The sequence below is a fragment of the Sander lucioperca genome, chromosome 10 (genome assembly GCF_008315115.2).
Source record: "Sander lucioperca isolate FBNREF2018 chromosome 10, SLUC_FBN_1.2, whole genome shotgun sequence".
NCBI lineage: Eukaryota > Metazoa > Chordata > Actinopteri > Perciformes > Percidae > Sander > Sander lucioperca.
The window spans coordinates 34,205,245-34,228,155 of NC_050182.1; the positions used below are offsets into that span (position 1 = coordinate 34,205,245).

Sequence of the window (22,911 nt, forward strand, 5' to 3'; positions counted from 1 at the left end):
TTGGCACCCTAGCGGCATCACACATTGCTTGTGGTTCTGTTGAGGACATTTTAAGTTTTGTAATTCCTCGCACATCTCAGGATTAGGGACATGGGAGGCTGTGCCCCTTTCAGCCCTCAAGGACAACGTCACCCTACAGTGCTGCTTCAGAATTACAAACAACACCGATTCAGCTTAAGCAGAAGCCACCAATCAATGACCAATCAATAGCTGCTAGGAGGAAATGCCTCACATCATACAACACATCAATCACAAGCACAGGCGTGTGCCTGTCAAAGAAGAAAATACCATAATTAATTAATATCAACGGAGCAGTCTGTTGCAAATTAATATTTCTCATCATGCCGGCTTGTCAGGGTAACATTTTATGATTTTGGGAAGAAATCATATCCGGCTCAAGTGTCGCTGTTCTAATAAGCGTTCATCATGTTGGTTGACTTGTAATTATTGTTAATGACATTGTGCTGATGACAAGCAGGAGCACTACAAGTTATTACTTGACTAGGTAATGCTGATGACAAGTGAAATAACATCATCCCCTGAATTAGATGATGCTGTTTAACCACAGGTCGAGGGAGAACAATGGAGCACACAACAAGATAGAGCTGCAGTGTAATTATTCCTCAATGAAGCGCACACTGGCAGCTTCTTTATTAAATGGAGCGAGCAGAGCCATCATTCCGCTTCCTGTTGTTGGGTGGAGTGGATGCACTGGTGACAAGCTCCACAGAATGAGCTGTGCTTTTATGACTTGAGGAGTAATTCTAAGATACGTGGTAGTCTGCGGAGGATCATCACCAAAACAGCTTACAGTTCCATGTGAGGTATTTAGCTGATGTTCCCATGCAGAAGGATTTAGAGTGAGTGAGCTGGTAGATTTTCAGACTCTTGTTCAAGGACACTCCACAGGACTGGTTAGTAAGTTTGCTTTAGGATGACACTTTCTTCGTGTCTAAAGGGTACAGAACTACCAGAATGTTCCCCTTGGGCTTTATACTACGTTATTTTATCATAAAAACAAGGGGAAATGTTTATTTTACAAGTTTTTAAATTTATTATCACTTCAGTTGCGGCTGAATTACAGTGCTGCTGTGGGTTTATGGTAGGGTGTAGTATCTTTTTGCATGAAGAACCTGGAAATAAATTCAATAAAATGCAATACAACTCAACACTATTTATCAACGGCGACTGTATGCCACAGTCCACCTCCCAGATCGACAAACGTACAAAGCCAAAACAATCAATCAAGACTTTGAGCTTATTGTGAGTTCTGGTAATACATACAGAAAAATACACATGTAATAGTAACACATTAAGTGTTGGCTGGTATTGTACTGACAGTAGTCTTTAAATCTGGAAACCAGCACATTTAATTAACAGACTATACAAACAAGATACAAGAGCTTGATATGTTTCAACGGTCTTGTTGTTTTTAGCTAGCCGCAGGGCTCCATGGGCAGCAATGTTAGCATGCTAGCACTCTAAACTAAGATGAAGAACATCGTCACTGAATGATAGCATGCTGACATTAGCATTTATGTCAAAGCACTGTTACGGCCAAGTACAGCTTCACAGAGCCACTAGTATGGTTGTAGATTGAAGTCTTGTTAATACTTATATATGAAATCCATATTGATACTGAGTGGATTATTCTGGTGAAATAAAAGGTAATTGAATTTAAGTTATAATTTATAACGGATTTATTTTGTTTTTTTATAACGGATTTATTTTTTTTTTGTACAAAAAACATAAAAATGAACTGTGAAGACATGAGAAGTTGGATAGCATAAGGGATAAAAAAAATAAAATAAAGATTGCTTTTAAAGGCAGGCAGAGAAGAGCAACATCCTGAAGGCAACAATGGGAATTTGCTTCCTATGATGTGGTCAGGTAGGTTAAATGTGCTCATTGATGATTTGTCACAAAAACAAGTCAAAGCTCTCGGTTTGACTTCAATAATTATTGAATAGATCTTAACAAAATTGCTAAGGCTGTTCCTGTCCTTCTCTGATAAGCCAGCAAACACAATGAACAGGTCAAAGGACTTTTAATAAACGACTGAGAAGTGTCCGAATAACTGAAGAGTTTGGTTTTTGAAGGTGAAATGTGATGGCCACGAATGAAAATCATTTCTAGTATGTTCACATCCCACTTCAGCTGGATGTCAAACAATATGCCCACATTTCTGTAAGAGGTGACAATGTATCATGCATCATGCATAATGCTCTGCGATGCTGGTCTTTAACCATGGTTCACATTCATTATCATCAGCAACGCTGCTTTGATTTATTGCTCAAAATCTATCCCCGTGTATGAATATACTTCAAAAACATACCTTGACAAGAAGTGTTGTCAGTTTCTCTAAAATTGTGTCGCCAAATAATTTATTGGCTTTTGGCAATTACAGACAACACTAAATAAGGAATGCCACTGAGTGCAGATGACAGTTTCTCTCGGTCTGTCATTTTGGTACACCTGCAGTTCCTTCTTCAAATGTTGACTTGAGAACTCAACAACAAAAGTCTTTGATTCAAGCCAAATTTCACTATTGGAACAGGTGCTAATTGCTACCTGTGTGGAAGAAAGGCCGATCTTGGTGTGTCGTGTAATTTCACTTCAGGAAAAAAAAAGACAAAAGTCTATTGAGTGTAGTGAGACAGTGGGGGCAGAGTCATGTAACTTGCATTTCATTTAACGCTCAACTCTCACTGATACTTCTGTCGCAGTTCTGTTTACAAGGATATCATTGTTCCCACCATGCAAACTGACACTTCAGCAAATCCACTAATAATTGGTTCCACTTGCCTGATGTTTGAGCTGCAAGACAAAAAGCATGTAGCAATAAAATTATATACAAGAACCTTTGGATAATTATTTATTATTATGTGCACACGCCCCATTTTAGCATAATTATATTGCATATAAAACAAATTTTTGTGCAGTCTACAAACTAAAATCAAATATGCTGCAATTATATGAAGGTAAATATGGTGCAAAAAGGGAGAGCTTGCAGAATACAATGTGAGAACTTGCAGAACAAAAAATCTGAACTTGTATGTTAAAATTTGCACTTGTAAAAATTTAATTTGCACTTGTAAAAATAAAATTTGCACTTGTAAAAAATATTCACGCACATGTGATCTGAATTTGAAGTCATACAAAGAAAAAAAACATGAGAGCTTGTAAAAAAAATCTGAACTTGTAAGTTGAAATTTGCACTTGTAGAAAATGTTCACACACCTGTATTCTGAATGTGAAGTTACAGAAAAAATATTCACAAATGTGTAGATTGATATTTACATGAACACAATGACAGCTGCAAACTTATAATGCAACATTTACTCGTATACTTTTTTTTTTACTCTGGTTCATTTTCCATCACAACCACAACTCAGTGATTACAACCTCTCGAATCTGTCACTGCAACTTCACATATGTGCTCTCTCGCCTCACAAAGTGGCCAATCTGCGCATCTCGACTTTCACAACACTCTTGACGATACATTTGGTGCAAAACTAATTTGTACCTGTGGACTTAGGCTGTGGAGCTCTGAGCTAACAGAACGGGAAAAGCCTTTTATACAGCTATGGGAAAAGCAGGGTTTCTATCGCCAGATGAGGGACAACTCTGTCCGGCTTATTTATGTAGCATGGAAACTTGGTGGAATAGCATGCTAGCGTTAGCTAGCTAACTAGCAGCCAGCCCGCTTCTAAATAAATACCTTTTAATTATCTAAACACTTTTTAACAGTCAAACTAAAACACTGGCGGTGAGCTCCACGGCCTGCAGCCGCAGACGGACCGTCATCAGTGGGGATCGACCAGCGTAGCAACACTTGCTTTTGCCAGAAAGCTTCGCTGCCGACCTCGACCTGTAGTCGGAGCTCCAGCGGGACACGGAGAGCCCCACATCCGGTAGCAGCGGCCCATCCCCCGGCCATGACCAGAGCTTGCTTTGCTGATGTTGTGCATCCCTGCTAAGAATTGCACCCGCTTGGGCAGAAACAATAATTTCTGCAGAATTCATTGCTGCCGAAAATTGCATCTAGGTAGCAAGGAAATGCTACTACAGAGTCTGATAAAACATTGATGTCTCTAAACCTTCTAAAATCCTAATCATTATTGATGAACATGACAAAGAGATTTACTATTGCCTAGTTTTTAAACAGTACTTTGCCTTATAAAATCATTTTCCCTAGTGGATGCAATTCTCGGCAGGGATGCGAAACTTGGCACCTGTTACCCACTGATGACGGTCCGTCTGCGGCTGCAGGCCGTGGAGCTCACCGCCAGTGTTTTAGTTTGACTGTTAAAAATGTTTAGACAATTAAAAGGTATTTATTTAGAAGCGGGCTGGCTGCTAGTTAGCTAACGCTAGCATGCTATTCCACCAAGTTTCCATGCTACATAAATAAGCCAGACAGAGTTGTCCCTCATCTGGCGATAGAAACCCTGCTTTTCCCATAGACTGTATATAAGAAGGCTTTTCCCGTTCTGTTAGCTCAGAGCTCCACAGTCTAAGTCCACAGGTACAAATTAGTTTTGCACCAAATGTATCGTCAAGAGTGTTGTGAAAGTCGAGATGCGCAGATTCGCCACTTTGTGATGCGAGAGAGCACATATGTGAAGTTGCAGTGACAGATTCCAGAGGTTGTAATCACTGAGTTGTGGTTGTGATGGAAAATGAACCAGTGTAAAAAAAAAAAGTATACGAGTAAATGTTGCATTATAAGTTTGCAGCTGTCATTGTGTTCATGTAAATATCAATCTACACATTTGTGAATATTTTTTCTGTAACTTCACATTCAGAATACAGGTGTGTGAACATTTTCTACAAGTGCAAATTTCAATTTACAGGTTCAGATTTGTTTTACAAGCTCTCATGTTTTTTTTCTTTGTATGACTTCAAATTCAGATCACATGTGTGTGAATATTTTTTACAAGTGCAAATTTTATTTTTACAAGTGCAAATTTTAACATACAAGTTCAGATTTTTTGTTCTGCAAGTTCTCACATCGTATTCTACAAGCTCTCCCATTTTGCACCATATTTACCTTCATACAATTACCATCAATACAGTTCAACTGTGAAAACATACACAGAGCCAGCGAAGATGAAGAGATGCAAGACTTTTATTCCAATCAAAATCTAGTGATCTTTAAAGATAATTTTATATCCAAGATGGCGCCAGGCATAAAAACAATGAATAAATTCTTAGAAAACAAACAAAAGGTGCTGTGTTCTTCCAGTCGTCTTCAAGATGGTTTTGCATCCGTTACCTTTCTTTATCTCCCTTCTGAGCACCCTCTTTCCCTCTCTCGCAGATTCTTTCAGCCTGTTTCTCTCCTCTAGTTGTGGCCTTGGAGAGCCTCCGCCATGAACAGCTTCCCAAGGTTCTGCGAGGTGAATTCCTTCACGTTCTGGCAGTAGTTGTTAATTTGCCCTGTTGGAGGGTAGCCACATGCATCCACGCGCCCACACACAAAAACACACCCACAGAAATATACATACATACATTTGTACACAGACATGCACACAAGCAGGCGGAGGCGGGGGAGAGAGGAGGGGGGGGGGGGCACAGCAAAACATCAAATTAGTGGGGAACGGAGTAAACTGAAGGATCAGAATGCTTTCAGAAGGTGGGGGAGAGGTGAACAGCGTGAAACATCAGAGAAAGGGGCGGTCGAGATGGAGATTGAGTCATTTAACTTTAAATGAATGTAATTTCAAGATATTGGCGGAGATAATTACAAAACAGAACCTGAGCTACTGTAAGGGGAGCAGAGGCGGCTGATGGAGTTTAGAGAGAGGGGGGTCTCTGAGATGACGAGTGCTGCCTGTGTGTGTGTGTGTGTGTGTGTGTGTGTGTGTGTGTGTGTGTGTGTGTGTGTGTACCTGCGATAAGCAATGTGTCCATGCGTGGTGGAGGCTGGGGGGGCTTGAACATTTTACTGATGTCCTCCTCAGGCAGCGGTGGCTCCCCTCTGCTTTGTCGCTGGGCGTTCTCCTGCGTCCGCCTCTGGAGGTACTGGAGGGAGGGAAACGGAGAGAAAGATGGGTGGCATTAGAGACAATAACAAACAGCATTGAGAGTGAGGAATGTGAAAAGGGAATAGATGGTTACAGGGAAAATGGACAAAAAAGGAGAAGGGGGCAAAGCCTGAGGCCAGGCAGGAGAAGACGGGATGAGAACGTGAGGAGAAGAGAAAGGGTGAAAAAACATCAGGAAGGTGAGGAGTGGGAGTAAAGAAAGTGAGGAAAAGGTATGAAGTAAGAAAGTCCGGAACACAAAGAAGATAAATATGGTGAGAGAGATGCAAAAAGCACAAAGTGGCAGGGGATAGTAAGAAGGAAATAAGGAAGAGGAAAAAGAAAGACAGACAATGGAAACACAATAACAGGAAGGAAGTGAGCTGAAAAGTAGCATGGCGGTGAAAGAAGAGCTAGAGAGAGAAGAGTTGTCAGTGATGACAGGGAAGGGATGGAGCGATTTGTGGTGGGCTGACAGTCGGTAAATCAGTGAGGTGTCGGGTCTCTGGAGATCCTAAAAGCCTTGTTAATTTCGAAAAATGAAGGAGCGACTGACACAGACTGGTGGAAGGGGAGGCGGGGGCAGACAAGGAGGAAAAACGGCGTGGGAGCAACTTGAGAGCTTTTAACCACACATCCCACAACGCACCTGTACGGGTGATTGAAGCCGACAAAAACTGCTAAGATAAACAATAAATAAAAGATCTAACCATTTGTTCAATGAATCGTTACTCCTCCAGTGTATTTTTTGTGTGCCTGCCAATGCGTCACAGGATGACTGTGCACAATAAAAATGCTAATTTATGCAAATTTTAGAAACAAGCAAACAAAAACCGTTTTGCACTTCCACCTTCCATATATAAACATAGACATACAATGCCTAAAAAGTATTTACCTCCCCACATTAGAAGTCAAAGTAAAACAAATCTATTTGATCTAAATTAGGTGCAAATATAAAACAACCTCCTTCAAGTCAGCATTTAGGAGAGGCACCTTTCGCTGCCGTTTTTACAAATATTTCCTTACAAACTGCTCAGGCTCTGTCAAGTTGCATGGGGACTGTGAGGGAACAGCAGCCTTTAAGTTGGATTGAGGTCTGGACTCCTGTGTAGCTTTGGCTTCACGTTTGAGGTTGTACTCTTTGTGGGAAAAATAATCCTGTCCCACGTCACAGTTCTTTTACTAACTGCAGCAGGATTTCTCCGTATTTATTTTACCCTCTACTTTCACAAGCCTTCCATGGGCTTCTGCAGAGAAGCATCCCCACAGCATGCTGCTGGAAACCCCATGATTCATGCTGGGGATAGTGTGTTTTTGGCAATGCACACTGTTTGGCTTTAGTATGATGGTTTTAAAAAAAAAAAAAAAAAAAAAAAAAAAAAAATGGTATCTGGACTAGGGGACCACTCTGTTTTAAGGAATTGAGACCAGAGCCGGGACCAGAGTTGGACACGGTCCAAATTGCACTCAAACTAGGGCTGCAACTAACGATTATTTTCATAGTCGATTAATCTGTTGATTATTTTCTCGATTAATCGATTAGTTGTTTGATCTATAAAAATGTCAAAACATGGTGAAAAATGTGGATCAGTGTTTCCCAAAGCCTAAGAGGACGTCCTCAAATGTCTTGTTTTGTCCAAAACTCAAAGATATTCAGTTTACTGTCACAAAGGAGAGAAGAAACTAGAAGATATTCACATTTAACAAGCTGGAATCAGAGAAATCTTATTTTTTTTAATAAAAGAATGACTCAAACGATTAATCGATTATCAAAATAGTTGGCGATTAATTTAATAGTTGACAACTAATCGATTAATCGATTCATCGCTGCACCTCTAATTCAAACTAACCTGTAGTGTCTCATTTAATGCCACGAGTCTCGGGTCTGTGTGTCAATACGTCTGATACTCGAGTGGGTCCGAATGTATCAGAGCGTACCCAGTATCAGCTCTAATCACACGGTACATTATAATTACCACGGAATTTTTTTTTCTCCATTATTCTAGTAAATTACACTTTTTAAACACAGCTATTAAATTCATGATTTCATGTAATAGTGATTTTCTGTCGATCAATTGGAACTAAGGCTAACGTATTGTTGCTCTTTTTGAACAAAACTGCTAGCTAATTAATGGTGCATCATGTTGCTGATTGTGTTGGTGTCCTTTCTCTATTAGGGTCTGTTTGGGTTGACCGATCTGGTCTAATAATCCACGGATCCTGTTTGGATCAGGTCTCTCTTTTTTCAAAGAATTAATTTATGAGTGTCTGGTTCAGGTAGCTTTTCCACGGGTCGGTTTAGGCCGGGGTCCAACATGGACTCAGACCACTGAATCTTCAGACCTTCAAAACCTTATGAAGCTTGAACTGATGCAATTTTTGTTGTTGAGTTGCCATAGACTTCATTTAGCACCTACTACAACTAAATTCACTCTTAGCCATGACTTGGCTTGCCTTTCATGTGTTTATTTTCTGTTTATACATCAAAAATAGTTGTATGGCTCAGAAATAATGACTTGGAAAATATTGCTGAATCATCTAATGGTAGCTGAATGGTATCATTAACCATGAATCATGATTCCTCGGTTCATAAGATTACCAACATTGCCCCATTCCTAATATTCTGTGTAAATATAATATATAAGTGTTGCCTGCTTCTATCGATGGGTAAAGAAAAGAAAACGAAAATTGAAAGTGGATAAATCAGAGGGCGAGAGTCATACATTTCGTGGTACAAAGACTAACTTGGCCACAGATTGCGCCTGGGAACTTGCTATTTACCAATAGCAGGGTCAATTGCACAAGATTACATGGAGCAAGTACTGTAGGTGTCTGAAAGATGTAATAGAGGCTCACTTTCTTTGCCCCTGTGTGCGCTGTTTTGTTCATTGTAGAGAATCATGTGAAACATGAAAAAAGTAGACACCATTAAAAGGGGTTGTCTATTATATTGTGTATGACATGAGTGTGAGTGTGTGAGTGTGTGTGTGTGTGTGTGTGTGTGTGTGTGTGTGTGTGTGAGAGAGAGAGGGGTAGGGCTTGCGGGCTGTGATGATGAGAAGGTTGGTAGGGGAGAATGATGGATCATAATGGCCGGAGTGCGGACGATTGGCCCGGGGGGGTGTGTCAATGTAGGTGTGTGTTTTTTCGTGGCCCAGGTAGTAAATGCCTTGTGTGCATGCGGCGGACTACCTGTGGTCACAGATTCATGTATGTTGCAAGTCTGCCTAACGTGCATGAACTCATGAACTCGGCCGTGGCTTTATTTGCTGTCAGCATAGACGATGATGAGTCAGCCCAGCTTAACATTAACACTTCAGATATTTCGTCATTTCCACTTGCAGAATAACAATGACAGAATGTAGGTGTTAAGTTTGTATGCACGCACTCGGCGAACATTAGTGAGAAACCATGTGCCTCTACGCTTCCATTTTCTGGAATAATGTATGTGTATGTATAACCCTTTGTGTTTGCATTGGTTGCCAAATGTTTATGATGCATCTGGCTGAGGTTGTAGTTGCAGATGGTACGTGGCTGACTTCATCTGCGTGTGTGTACGTTTTGTTCTGGTTTTTTGAGTGCTTCTGGCTAAGTTTGTTCTTGTAGGTGGTGTGTGACTGTGTGTGTGTGTGTGTGTGTGTGTGTGTGTGTGTGTTTTTCAAAGTGCTACTACTGCTGCTTTTAAATGAAGTCGAGTGTGAGATGTGTCTAAATGGTACAGAAAAAATAGAAACAGAGGACTTACTAAACTTATTCAAATAAAGAAAGGCTCAGACTCCTGCTGTGTTTTTTTCTTTTGTTAAATATGTTAAGTTTATGAAAGAAAAAAAAAAGTGCATATCTGGAACTGAAATATATGTATCGACTGCCAGAACCCCAATAAAAAGAAAAAAAGAAAGGCTCAGTTTATTAATACTAGCTCTGAGTCATTATCTATTATATCATCATCATCATCATTATCATCATTATTAGTATTTAACCTTCTGAACCTACTCTTCTTCACATAGATAAATAAATGACAAAAGTAACCCTTTTAGTGATGAAAATGACCAATTCCTTGAGGAAAAAATAATGCAGAAGATGAAGGAAGCGTGTCTGAAATTGAAGCGATGCTGATCTTCAGTGGTCGCATGTCAGCAGCTGCAGTGAGGTGAGGGATGAACTCTATGACAGATACTTGTTGGTTAGGATTAGTCAAGCTTATCTCATTAGTGGCTGCTCACAACAACAGAAAGACCTTCTAAATCTGTGTCTTTGCTTCAAGCTACTAGTACTGATGGTGGTGGTGACTTGCTTATTGTCCATTCATTTTGAAGATAATGCAGCTTCTATTGTTAAGCAAAGCAGTCATCCTATAGTCTGCATGTTTTTTTGATGGTATATTAATTCGTAAGCAAGTGAACTTATGAATATTTTGGATCCGAAACAGGCCCATTGGAAACCTACCTGAGTCTGAAATGCATAAAAGAGTAGCAATATGCCTTTTCTTTTCCCCCCTGCCCTTTACAGCTCATGTTCTTGATCTCGCCTCAATTGCTAGGTAAACAGTAGAAATACAAAATACAAAGTAATGAGACCTGCAGCCGAAAAACGGAACCCTATACCAGACCCCATTTGACTGAACACAATTTAGACCCTGCCCACTTTGGGTCCAATGTTCAAATCACTTCCCATTCAAATCATGATCACAGTCATTATCAAATGCTTACAAAATAAGATAAAGTTTGCATTTTTTAATCTGCTGAACTTGTTCCTTAAAGACACAGCCCATTTCTGTCGTTGGCTAATGCTTTACACATACAGACTCAAAAGCTGGGACGTTGATATGCTGCTATTCATTATGAATGGGACCTGGTGTTGGAGCCCAGAGATTTAACTCATTTTAATGCCCGCAGAAACTGAGGCACAGACTTGTTTACTACTCTGCTCCACTAGTCTCACAATGCCATGCCAGACGTATCTCCAAAGCGCTGCAGTATGTTCTGGCTACAGCAGCTATCTATTCTGGGATAGGGAAAAAAAGCTCTGGCTTGTTTTTATTTCTTTAAAACCAATCACAAACATCCTGGGCGGCGCTAAGCCCTGATAGCAGAGTTAGCGAGCCGGATGTCAGGCTTTATCCCAGCAGTGTACATCCGTTGAGCCAGACTACCGCTCCACTAGAGGGTTGAGCCTGTACTATACTTCTGTGTGTGTGGGTGCTTGCTGCTTGCCTGCTGTGATTATAGTTACAATTGGTTGTGTCCATGGCTGAAAAAAATATACTTGCTGTTTTCCTGCTGAGTTTGGGGCTGCATGTGCAGGTGTGTGTGTGTGTGTGTGTGTGTGTGTGTGTGTGTCTCTTTCCCTTACTTGCATGCTGGTAAGCTGATGTTTCAGCTGCTTACTCATTGTGTCTGTAGGTGGTGTGTGCACTTCAGTTTATGAAAGCTTGTGTGTATGTGCGAGTGTGCTCGAGAGTTACCTGGTGCTTCTGCTGCTGTTGCTTACTCAGGTTGCGGCTGTAGGTGTTATACTTGACAATGTCTTGCGACATGTCATCCACCCTGTCCATCAGAAGCTGAAGGCTCTTCTCCAAATGGTTGCTGGAAGAAAAATGTCAGCATGTCATTCAAACAGTTTTTGTGCTGCCATCAAAACCTGTGAGCAGCAGTGACGTACAGTTGTTCATTCACCCCTAAGCCTAACTTAAAGAGAAATTTTGCCAATTTAAATCCAGCTCAGTGTCGTGGCAGTGTGTTTAGGTGAACGGTGTTTGGCTTCCCTCTGTGGCGGCAGTGCACGAAGCTCCCAGCGGAGGTCTGCCGAAATTCAGCGGATGGCACGAAACACGTCACAGAGCTGGGAGCTCTGTGCACCAGCGCCACGGCGATTAATCAGGGTCCATTGCAGTTACACGACAAAAAGAAGATGCTTCGGTTGCCTCTGATGTCCGTTTCAGAGCACCAGAGAGCAGTACAGGCATTTATGTGGCACCGAAATGAGGCACCGAAATCTGTGTTGCTATTTGCCCAGTAGAAAGCCTACATATTGGCACCGGGTGTCGGTACCTAACCCAGAGTACCTCCGCTCTGTTGGCTCTGATCCAAAAGTGACACAGGGGTCACTTACAGGAGTTGTGAAGCTGCTGTCTGGGTCTTGCCTAGGCTGTGTGGAGGTAGTGCTGGGGATCGCCGGCAGATACTCAGCAGAAGTGGCTGGCTGGAGACCCTTCACAGCAGTTAGATGTTTCTCACCTTTTGCATGAGACTCCCGCGCCTGTACACACTCACATAAGAAGCAGTAGGCTTCAAATACGTTATAAGCACCTGGATTTTTGTATGGCGAAATATCGCTAAACTTGCACTTCCACATACCTAAAGAATAAAATCTGTTTTATGTCTGTGGAATGCTACAATCGGAAAGCGAAAGAAAGACTAACATTACAACACTACGGAATTAAAAAAAAAATTGCTCCGTAAGGTAGCATTACATAGACGTAGGAAAATTAAGACCTGTTGATTATTTAAGACCTAGACACAATACTTCAGCTAATTTAAGACTTTTTAAGGCCTTAAATTTTGATTTTGAAATTTAAGTCTTTTTAAGACCCCGCGGAAACCCTGTAAACACACTGCCCACACAAAGATGACACAAAGCTGGTTTAAAATCAGCAAAGTATACCATACATTTCTTCTATTCTTAATTTGAACTTAATTTTACTTATTGCTATACACACAATGGACTGCATTTATATGGCACTTTTATCCAAAGCATTCACCCATGCACACACCGATGGCAGCAAACTACCATGCAAGGCGTTGGTCTGACCATCGGGAGAAATTTGGGGTTAAATGTCTTGCCCACTTGGACAGGAGGAGCCAAGCATCAAACCTCCAATTCTGTGATTAGTGGAAATCCTGCTCTACCTCCTGAGCAACAGCAATCAACTCCAGCACAAATAACAATGCCAATTATATGATTAAAACATTTTTTAAGTAAAAGTTACTTTACATTAAATAAATGTTAAGTCACTATATATCGCTGAATAAGGTAACACAATGTGAATGAGCCAAGGGCCCCCTGATTAAAAGCCCTTGCATTTACAGTATTACAAACTGGGTGTCTGTGGTGCCATTCCCAGAAAAAAAAAAATCACAAGTGTTGTACAGTTTGACACATTTTTCCAGTGGTTGGTCCACCAGAAAGGGTAGGCGGAGCTAACGCAACAAACTGACCAACTGCCAACTGACTGACATCACACGTCTCTGCGAAATGAGATCCAAAAACACATAATCAACCAGATGATGTCTGCAAGTGGCCTGGCTTGCACTGTAATAAAAATCTTTAGCCAGGTGGAAATGCAATCTGTACAGTTGAACCACCTTCAGATAAAAAAACTTTCAAACAAGCTGAAGTGTTCCCCCCTTGCTACAAACAACCCAACAGCGTGAGGGAAAACCTTAAGGGGAACCCATGGACATATACAGATACTCCTTCCTTTGACACTAACCACAGGGTTAGGATGGTGGGTTAACCCTAACCCACAAACAAAGATAAACAGCAGCTAGTGGTAGTCACTATTTCAAGCTTTAAGATGTCCCTTCAGAGACCTGTGGTTGCTACATTCACGTTTTTCAAGAGTTCATGTTTGCCATCCATTCTGACCTTATGTTTGAGTTCACCTCCTACCAGATTTGGTTGCTTTTATGTATTCTGAAAGACATCTGACAAGAAAACTCCGGGGGTTTGAGCACTCAGACCTGAGGACCCTTCCTCTTGTTCCTGTGCTTCATCTCTCTGCTCTGGTATCACACCCCTCATCTTTTCCCAACACTGCCATGCTGACAACACTAAACACAACTCTTCCTGCACTCCTCTTCTGTCTCCTCCCATGAGCCCCATTTTAACACAATGTCTTACTACCGCCTTAAGTTCAACCTTGACAAGGCTGCAGTGCTCTACTTCAAGTCATCTCCCCCTTGTACTTTCCTCTGAGGAATGATATGGTTTCATTTATGAATGTTTGGGTGCAACATAATTCAAACAAACAAACAGATTCTGAATGTTTATTTAAATAGCAATTGTACCCACAAGAACTGCCAGCACTGTGTGTTTTAGCTCTGTGTACACTTGCGCTGATGTAACTGTTTTGTGTGCGTTTCATTATTTGTGTGAATATGTGAAGGAAAAGTGGAGTGTTTTGGGTGATTTTAGTTGCTTTCCTCTCTGCTGTAAGATTTTCAATTAATTGTATAAATCAATATTCCTCTCTTTCCTGGCTCAACACACACCATCTTCTGTTGCTAACTAAAAAAACTTCTAATACCGTTTTCCCACCAACATTAGCACATATATGTAGCTTTTTTAAACATTGGAAAACCTGCTAAAAATAGGCGATAGACTCTTTTCCCATTTCCAGCAGAAGAGTAGGTTTTTCGTTTTTTTTCTCTCCTTCTGGTGTGACACGTTCAACGACATGAATGTGCCGGAAAACAGGGTAAGTAAACACTAGGAAGCAGCATTGAGTCCAGTGAAATGTTACAGTGGTTTCTATATCTGTTACTCATTCAGTCTTTTTCAAACTTGGTGCCGACTAATTTGGAACGATGTTGCACGGAGCGACTGAATTTGTGGCTAAGTTAGCATAGCATTACGCCGCAAAGGAGCGAATATTAGTGTTTCATCCCTGCCATTTGAGCTGTAGCCGATAAATACCCGTGACTACTGCAGAGTCATTTGTCCTGGGCATGAATGCCGATTGTTCACTTTCCGACATAACACAAAAGCCAATTGTTAGTGGGTGTTGGTGGGTTTTTTGTCCCATGGGAAAGGGGCTTTAAAACAAATTGCCAATAACCATTTGTACCACTGACGAACAAGCTCCAATGTAACCAGAATTGACCTGAGCAGAACACATTTAACTCGTCTCAATTTGAGCCAATTTCTTTTGTATTTAAAACGTCAGTCTCCTGTGAGGTGAGGTGTAGTGAAACATGTATCGACATAAGCTTCTTCACTTAGACACTATGCAGCTACAAATTTAGTATTCTCTGTGAAAAATTAAAACGGGAATTTTCTAGAATTGTATAATTCCCAAATGGCAACATAACTGATTACTAATTACAATCTTACATCAAAAAAGGTACTGTAGTTCACTTTTAACCATTAGTTACTACACAAACTGCCAGCATTAATTACAGTGTACTAATGCATTCTAATTTTTAGCCTTAATGTCAGAAGATATTAGTGAAACGTCTGTTAAGTGTAAATAAAGTATGTGACTAGAGCACACACCAGAACACTAAAGTGTTACATGCATGTGCATAAAATTAAGCATGTAAGTTAAGTATGATTTTCAGAATCTCAGATTGTCTTTCCCATAGTTTAGACCGCTGAGCCATTTCCAGTCCTATCATATTTGCCTGTGAGGATTGTTGTGTGATCAGTTTGTCAACCCCCCCCCAACAGTGTCAGAGCTGTAAACATGAAAACTGATGGCCCAGGACCAAATCTCCCCACAGCACTTCCCTGCCGAGTCCCTCCGACTGTGTCAAAATTGATTATCGCTGACGAAAGCCCATTTAAAAGTGTTCCATCGAGCAATGTGGTGGCTAATTTGTGTGGTGTGCATTTATAATATATGTAAAGGAAAACATTTAGTCAGAGCAGGATCCTTCACAACATCTGTCATTTATGTACGTGTCTAATGTTTGAGCTGGACTGAAGTGTGTGTGTGTGTGTGTGTGTGTGTGTGTGTGTGTGTGTGTGGTGTGTGTGTTTCAGTGCACTGCATTTAGTTGTATTTCGTTATGTTTGTATTCAGAATTTCTGAGTGTCTTTCCCTGTACTTGACACGTTTGGTGACTAACCCCCAATTTTCCACAAAATAAAAACATCCGGTTAATTTTCAAAATAAAATACACCATGCTCACGGCGGATCATATTTCCCTACACTGCACCTTGAAAACACAGCACAGAGTTGTTTCCCCTCTACTCCTCTGGATGGAAACAAACTGTTGTTGGCTTTGTGGTTCTATTCTACGTGAATTCGCGAGATCTCGTTGGTCCTCGTGACTACAGCTGTCAGTCATGGCCGCAGCCGTTCCGCAACAAATCCGGACCTAGTGGGTATTGAAGGACGGCGGAGCACGGAGCCGACACGCAGCGGAGCCGTTCCGCAGCCGTTCCGCAGTTGGTGGAATTTCGGGGTAAGGGTTGCAACTACTACTTTTACTGCTTTCAAAACGCATTGAGTTTTCTCTGTTCTTTACAGCTGGTTCATGTTTTTTGATGTTCAGTTGTTACTGTACATTTATAAAAGCCTGAATATGCAAGGAAAACACACTGCTGCTCATAATTGTGCACACAATTAAACAAACACTCAAATGTGATGTTTCAGTTACATGTAGTTGGAAAAAGAGAATAATGCATTCTACCCTACATATCGTCCGGTCATACACTCCAGAGGGCTGAATTATTCAGACGGGTCAGCAAGCCTTCGATCAATCCTGAATTAGAAATCAAAGTCTACGAGGGACTTCCTGTCATCACTGAATCTGTTTTAAGGTCAGGTTCAATGGCAGCCCAAATAGTGTGCTATACCTGTGCTCCAGCCTACATGCTCATATTCACACAAGACGATAGGACGAGGACAAATTCTAAAACTGTATTGATATACAAGCAATAATGGGCATACATTCAGTAAATTGAAAGTTCAGAGGGGAGTTCTTTAACAAAGCTGCCAAGGAAGTGACTTCCATTCTTATGAGTGCTTTACTCTGATGGAGCCTTTTAAACCGATTGACTGGGGCACAATACGGATCTCTGGCTTGCCTCGGTAGCAGAATAATAGGTTTTAAAGAGGACACGGAATAGCCTTGATTTAACAGTGTCCTGACATAAGTTTACAAGTATGCATAAAATTAATATTTTTCCAACAGACTTCTCCTAATGTGACTGAATACCCTATTAATTTTGTGTTTAAATTCTAATCTCCTCCCTCCCAGACCATTATCATTATTTCATTCCAAAAAAGACACATAACTGTTCATCTCATTGGATGAAGTTTGTCTGTCAAGGATCATTTTCCCACAGCGCATTTCCTTCATAGCAACATTTCTATCAGCACCTCCTTTGTGGTCTGATTTCCAGTTATGCCTCTTCACCTTCCTTGCTTGCTCAGTCGTCCTATAGCTGCAGCTCTAACAAAGCCTTACAGTTCTCCCTGCACTCAAAACCCTTTCCCTTATTGAAAACATATCATGGGTAGTCCTGTAGAGCAGAAAGCTTTGTTTACATATCCTTCTATTGTCCAACATTTCTATGCAGAAGGCCAATTACACTAAGCAGACGGGAAGTAATGGACTGACGAGTTGCTCATTCACAAGGAACAAAAAGTAAATATGAGGTTTCAGGGATGGTTTATAATGAACAATGTCAGCCGCTAGACAGTGGGCAAATCTTAAAATGGGTGAAGACCATGACAGATAGCCCACATGCATTAAGCTTTGTGGCCCGACATGAATAGGCTGCTTTGTAACATTGCAAATATTAAGAAATTTCAAGGCGGTGTGGTGGAAAATGGCTACGAAAATGAATTTACATTCATGCAATCCATCACCACGATCAACATCATCATCTGTGGTAAGAACAACCCTGTTTGCTGGAGTGAAACTGCATTCACTCAGCCTGAGAAGTAGATGACATTGACAAATGGGGCTGCAGATTTGAAAATGAGACAAAAGGAAAAACATTAAATAAAACCCATTATCGTTGTCTTTTTTGAAGGGGAGGAAATGAGGAGAAAAGGGCGGGGCTGTCAGTCGAAGTAGAGAGACGGACACTACAATCCAATACAAGGACAGAGCTGCGTAGCAATCTGATAACTTCAGGAACAATTTCATCTCGTCAGACATCCCATGGGCAGTCATGCTGGGAAACCCACGAGGAGGGCCAGGCCGCTTTTGCCCCATTTCTGGTCATATCAATAGCTATGTTTCAACTTCAGAGTAGTCATTTGGAAAATGGAAAAATATGCAAGTAAGGTGAGGTATTGCCCTTTACTGTATTTGAAAATTCATAACAAATGACTGTGCTGGTGCCACACTTAACTTTGTCCAGGCACATGCATTCTACAGAGCTCTGTACAAAGGAGTGTTCATTTAATTCATGATTTACTTATATACAATACAGGACACAGCTGAGAGGAATCACAAAAACTCCTGATGCGCTGCATTGCAGTGTACAAGTAACTTTTTTTTTGTTTTGTGAGTGTTTTGTGCGCTAACAGTGTGTAAATCAGCACTTTGAGTCGTTATTGTGCTAATTTCTCACACCTGCCGCTGGGAAGCTTCACAGCTGTTGCTCCAATTGCAGCAGTTTATCTCCATAAATGATTGCTGATAAATTCTCCTGAGACTGATGCTGAGAGCCTCAGAGATATAAATGTGAGACTAAGAGCCAGGCTGTGCGTTGATATGGTGGGGTGATATTTGTTCATATTGTGCTCATTAGTGATGGAAGACAAAGTTTGATGACAGGTCCTGAATTTGGAGACATTTCTGAATAAATAAGTTTTGACATTTAGATGTGGCATTTACTGTACCTAGTCTTGGATTGGATATCCCAATCAAACCTCCGATACATACCCAAGGGTACACCAATAAGTTCCTGAAATAAGATAATTGGTCAAGCATAGACCAAATTATGTATGTGGGCTGCCATTTCATTGTGGGTTACAGATTCGATCCAAACAAATACTTGTTGGGGTTTGTTTTATAGCCCCTAAATGCACAATAAAAACTGAATTTTTCGACTGTCGAAGTAAAAACTTTTCCATGACTGGCAAGTTACACATTTTGAGATGTCCTAATGTTGTATCCCTTGGCCATCTGGCACTGCAGTCCAAGCAGGTTAAAATAGGTTTTTAAGAGATTAGGATCAACAAAACAAGCAAAACCAACAAAGAACGTATTTAACAAGTATTATCTGTGAAGTCACAGCCTCAAATAGCTAATTCTCATGTACCATTGAAGTCCATTATTCTCTAAAAACGACTAAACCCACACAAAAGAGCCATAGTGTTGCACTGGGTGACATATTCCTTCATTACAGCAAACACGGCCAGTGTAGTTATGCTTTTCAGCTCGTTGTTGTATTTTCTCCAGAGTACTCCAGTTTATGACATCGCAAGTCCACCAAATCTGACCCTTTCTTCATTAGAGCCGTCAGCTGCATATTCAACATTGTGAAAATGATCCAAATCTGACCCACACATTGTACATTTCTAACGATAATTTCCACAGCTAATGACAAATGGTGAGGCAAACTAACAAAGCAGGGTGAACACAGTAAAGTGTCTGTGGGCATTTGATTTCCAGAGATCAAAAATGTAGCTGATGTTGTTATCTATGTCTATGGTGTTGTGTTGCATTTATTGTAATGAAGGAATATGTCACCCAATGCAATAATATGGCTCTTTTAATGCGTTTTTAATAGGTTTTGGAAGACAATGGAACAGAAGTGTGAGCTTTGGCTACACAAACTACACTAACCCTCCTAAGAACTGTGTGAAAACAGCACTGAAAGCATGTATGGTAGATAAACATAAGCCAAAACACATCAATAGACCCATTATTGTTTCCACCAATCTGGTACACTTTAGAACAGTACAGAATACACAGATTAATGCCCAGGAGTTCCCTAATGTCAAATCAATTTTAATTTAGAAGTAGCTTTAACTCATGTCTATGAAAGCACCCTGCAGGTTTAAAGAGATAACATGACATGGTTTTAAAGCTTGTAAGAGATGCTTTTAGGAAGAAATTATTCTTCAAAAGATATGTATGCACAGTACTATGGTAACCATGTGCAAATGGATCAAATTAAGGTGACACTTTGCTTCATGTTGGATTGTTTGGGGTGATGTAATTCCCATCAATAACCTGTTTTCTTGGATTTGATTGTGGAGTGATTTTGCACAGGCTGATAAGACACACTTGCGTCTGTTGATGAACATTATTATGACAGTATTTTTTTCCATGTTGGATCTTGCTCATGTGTTTACAAAATAACATGATACAGGCAGTGTCATAAAAATAGAAGATGCTGTACTGTGATCATACGGCATGGAACAAGTCTCTCCAAGTGCAATATAAGATTATTCATTTGCAAACAGAAGCTATAAAACTTCGAAATACACAAAACAAAGAGATTAATTCAAATAATTTGGGAATAAAAGTCGAGAGACAAACTAAATCACTCATGAGTATCTATAGCAGTTAAATCTGTTACCTACATGTTCCGTACAATGTCAGTGTTAGATTAGAAAATTTACAGCGAGATTGAAGGTTGTGCTATTTTATAGAAGACAGATTTTGCCCACACAATGTCGTACAAGACCATGCAGAAACATCTCGTAAATGTTGCTCCTGGGAAAAAGTTGTTGGAAATAGTTGATCCTGATAGCAAATGTGCCTGCATTCACTCTTAAGGTTTTTACAACCAAGATGCCTGGCCTGAGGCACTCTTGGTAAATGGCTGCATGAGCTCACGACTGACCTGCTTGAGAGATTGAGCAGTTCATGCTTGTCAGCGACTGTGGACTTGTCCTCCAGATCCCACATCAGCACGTTGATGAGGTGGGAATTTTTGATGATAATAGGCACCTCCTCGAACATATGCTCGAAGCCAATGTTAGCCTTCTTCAAGCTGGAGAGTGAAGGACGGGACAGGAGAGACAGAGGCAGGGGAAGAGGTTAAGTTATAATTTGTCATTCCCAAAAAGATTTTCCGTCAATACTTACTTGCAATGCTTTTACCCACTTCAGTCAGACTGCATACAGTTAATTCAACACAACAGAGCTGACAACTAACCATAACCCTAACCCAACAAGTCAGGAATGTCTAGGATACTCATTCTGTGCTATTAACTAGTATTAATAAATGAATCATACATCAATATTCTAATATGGACTTCAAACATACTGCCAAGCCCTAAATGGCATCACTGAGTATTGTGCTGACCATACTAGTTATACTTTTATACTAAAACCAGAGGGAACATCATTTTCTTTTTTTTAGATTATTTTTTGGTGCATTTTTTCCCTTTATTAGACAGTGAGAGTGGATAGACAGGATAGGTGGGAGAGAGATGGGGGATGACACGCAGCAAAGGGCCGCTGGTCAGACTCGAACCCGGGCCACTGCCAAGGACTCTTAAACGCTCTTACTGGGTGAGCTAGAGGTCGCCCCGGGAACATCATTTTCTGTCTGAGACAACAAGTGGTTTTAAAAAGGGTGCCTGTTTATGTACAAAAAACTACACGGAGGACACAACACTCAAAACTCATGCAAAGAAACAGTCAGGTCTTCGCTGATCCATAGCCATTTTAAATATATTTGAAGTGAACAGAGAGTCAGTGGGATTAACAGTTGTTCTACCTGTAGTTCTAATGCAACTCTGTGTATTTAACATCAGTTTTGTTGAGGGCAGAGATCTTTTCAGGTCTGCTTTTGACAAATTTTATTTATTGTTCGCACATGCTTAAAAAAAGAAGGTTGCAAATGGAGCATTGTATGGTAACCACTTGGCTTGTACTTCTCAGTAAATTGTACCTCAGCCAAATAAAAGCAAAATGAATAGTAATATTATGCATGTTATGTTGCATTTTGGTATCTGAAAATGGTGTAATATGATAGGATGTCCATGTTGCACACCACGAGCAATGTTAGACTCAGTAGCCTAAATTATTTTTTTATGGGCTTTGCTGATAAGTGTGCAAAGCATTGACCGATTTTTAACCACCACTTCTTGTTCCTCAGGAGCTAAAAGCTACATCTCTCTTTATCTTTCTCTGACATGGGCCTGTTAGCACAAAATGGAACTTCAAACTTTGCTTAATGTCTCACATAAATCCAATAGCATTGACTGAGTGCCTTGGTTCAGCCTGTCACTTGTGCACAGTGCATGAGCTACAAACTAATGTCTGCATATGTCTAATGTTGGCTTGTGAGATGCGTCTTGCTTGTTATGGGATCAATATGCTCACTGCATTAATCAACCATGTGCACCGTACCAGAAACAGAGATGTTCATAATATGATTGCCAGTGTGATAAATATGGGTGTGGAGCCTCATCTGATTCTGATGAGTTAATTTTGAAAAATTGTGTTTTGTATTTCAAGTAGAGCATCACCTCAGGCAAACTTTAAGAGGAGACTCTGAGGCAGTAGAAGTGGACAAGCCTGCCTCAGGTGAGTGGGGAGATCAAAAATCTGTATGGATAGCAACAGTCTATAAAGGAAAATCTATAATGATATAAATACTGTTTGGTATACATATTGGCACAAGTATCTATCTGCAGTGCTTTATAATATTTCCTGAAAATGTGACCTTTTCAAATGCCTGCAGAGCAATATAAAAAAGGCGTCTATAAAGAAATAGAAGGACCACACATTCTAGGCAGGACAAATTGCTCAACCCTTCTGGACATTGGCGCACTCAATGCCATGCTCTTTCCAAGTTGGGCCCTGCTGGACAAAGCCAAAGGGTGACTCCACGGGCCGACTAATTTGATGCTTCATATTGTGTGCTGAAGTGGAGGCTATTGACCACTGCCTCCATTGTCCAGCGGACTTGGGGCTGTTCAAAGGGATGGGTCTATTCAGCACTCATCTATCCCTGCCTTTCATTTTGGTTTTTTTTAAAGGTGTAAAATATATGCAAGCATATGTAACATCAAATACACCAACATAAAAGAGGCTGCTTTTACGCTCATTGTTGGGGGGGTGGGGGGTGGGCGGGGGGGATGGAAGGGGGAAGAGTAATGAAACGCTTTTGAAGTTTTGGATTTTCAGAGGAAAAAAAAACATTATTGATTCACATTTCCATTCTATATTGA

The 22,911-nt window shown here is 40.6% G+C and overlaps 1 protein-coding gene across 1 annotated transcript in view; it reads right to left on the reverse strand.

Moving 5' to 3' along the window:
• Positions 1-5,109: 5,109 nt before the first annotated feature.
• LOC116035249 (eukaryotic translation initiation factor 3 subunit H) overlaps positions 5,110-22,911 on the reverse strand; it is a 65,381-nt gene continuing 47,579 nt past the window's right edge. Inside the window, exons 5-8 of the mRNA XM_031278241.2 lie at positions 20,571-20,720; positions 11,494-11,614; positions 5,895-6,027; positions 5,110-5,442 (exon numbers count right to left, since the gene is read on the reverse strand). Of these exons, the coding sequence (XP_031134101.2) occupies positions 5,348-5,442; positions 5,895-6,027; positions 11,494-11,614; positions 20,571-20,720 (499 nt within the window). The 3' untranslated portion in view covers positions 5,110-5,347. The remainder of the gene's footprint in view (positions 5,443-5,894; positions 6,028-11,493; positions 11,615-20,570; positions 20,721-22,911) is intronic.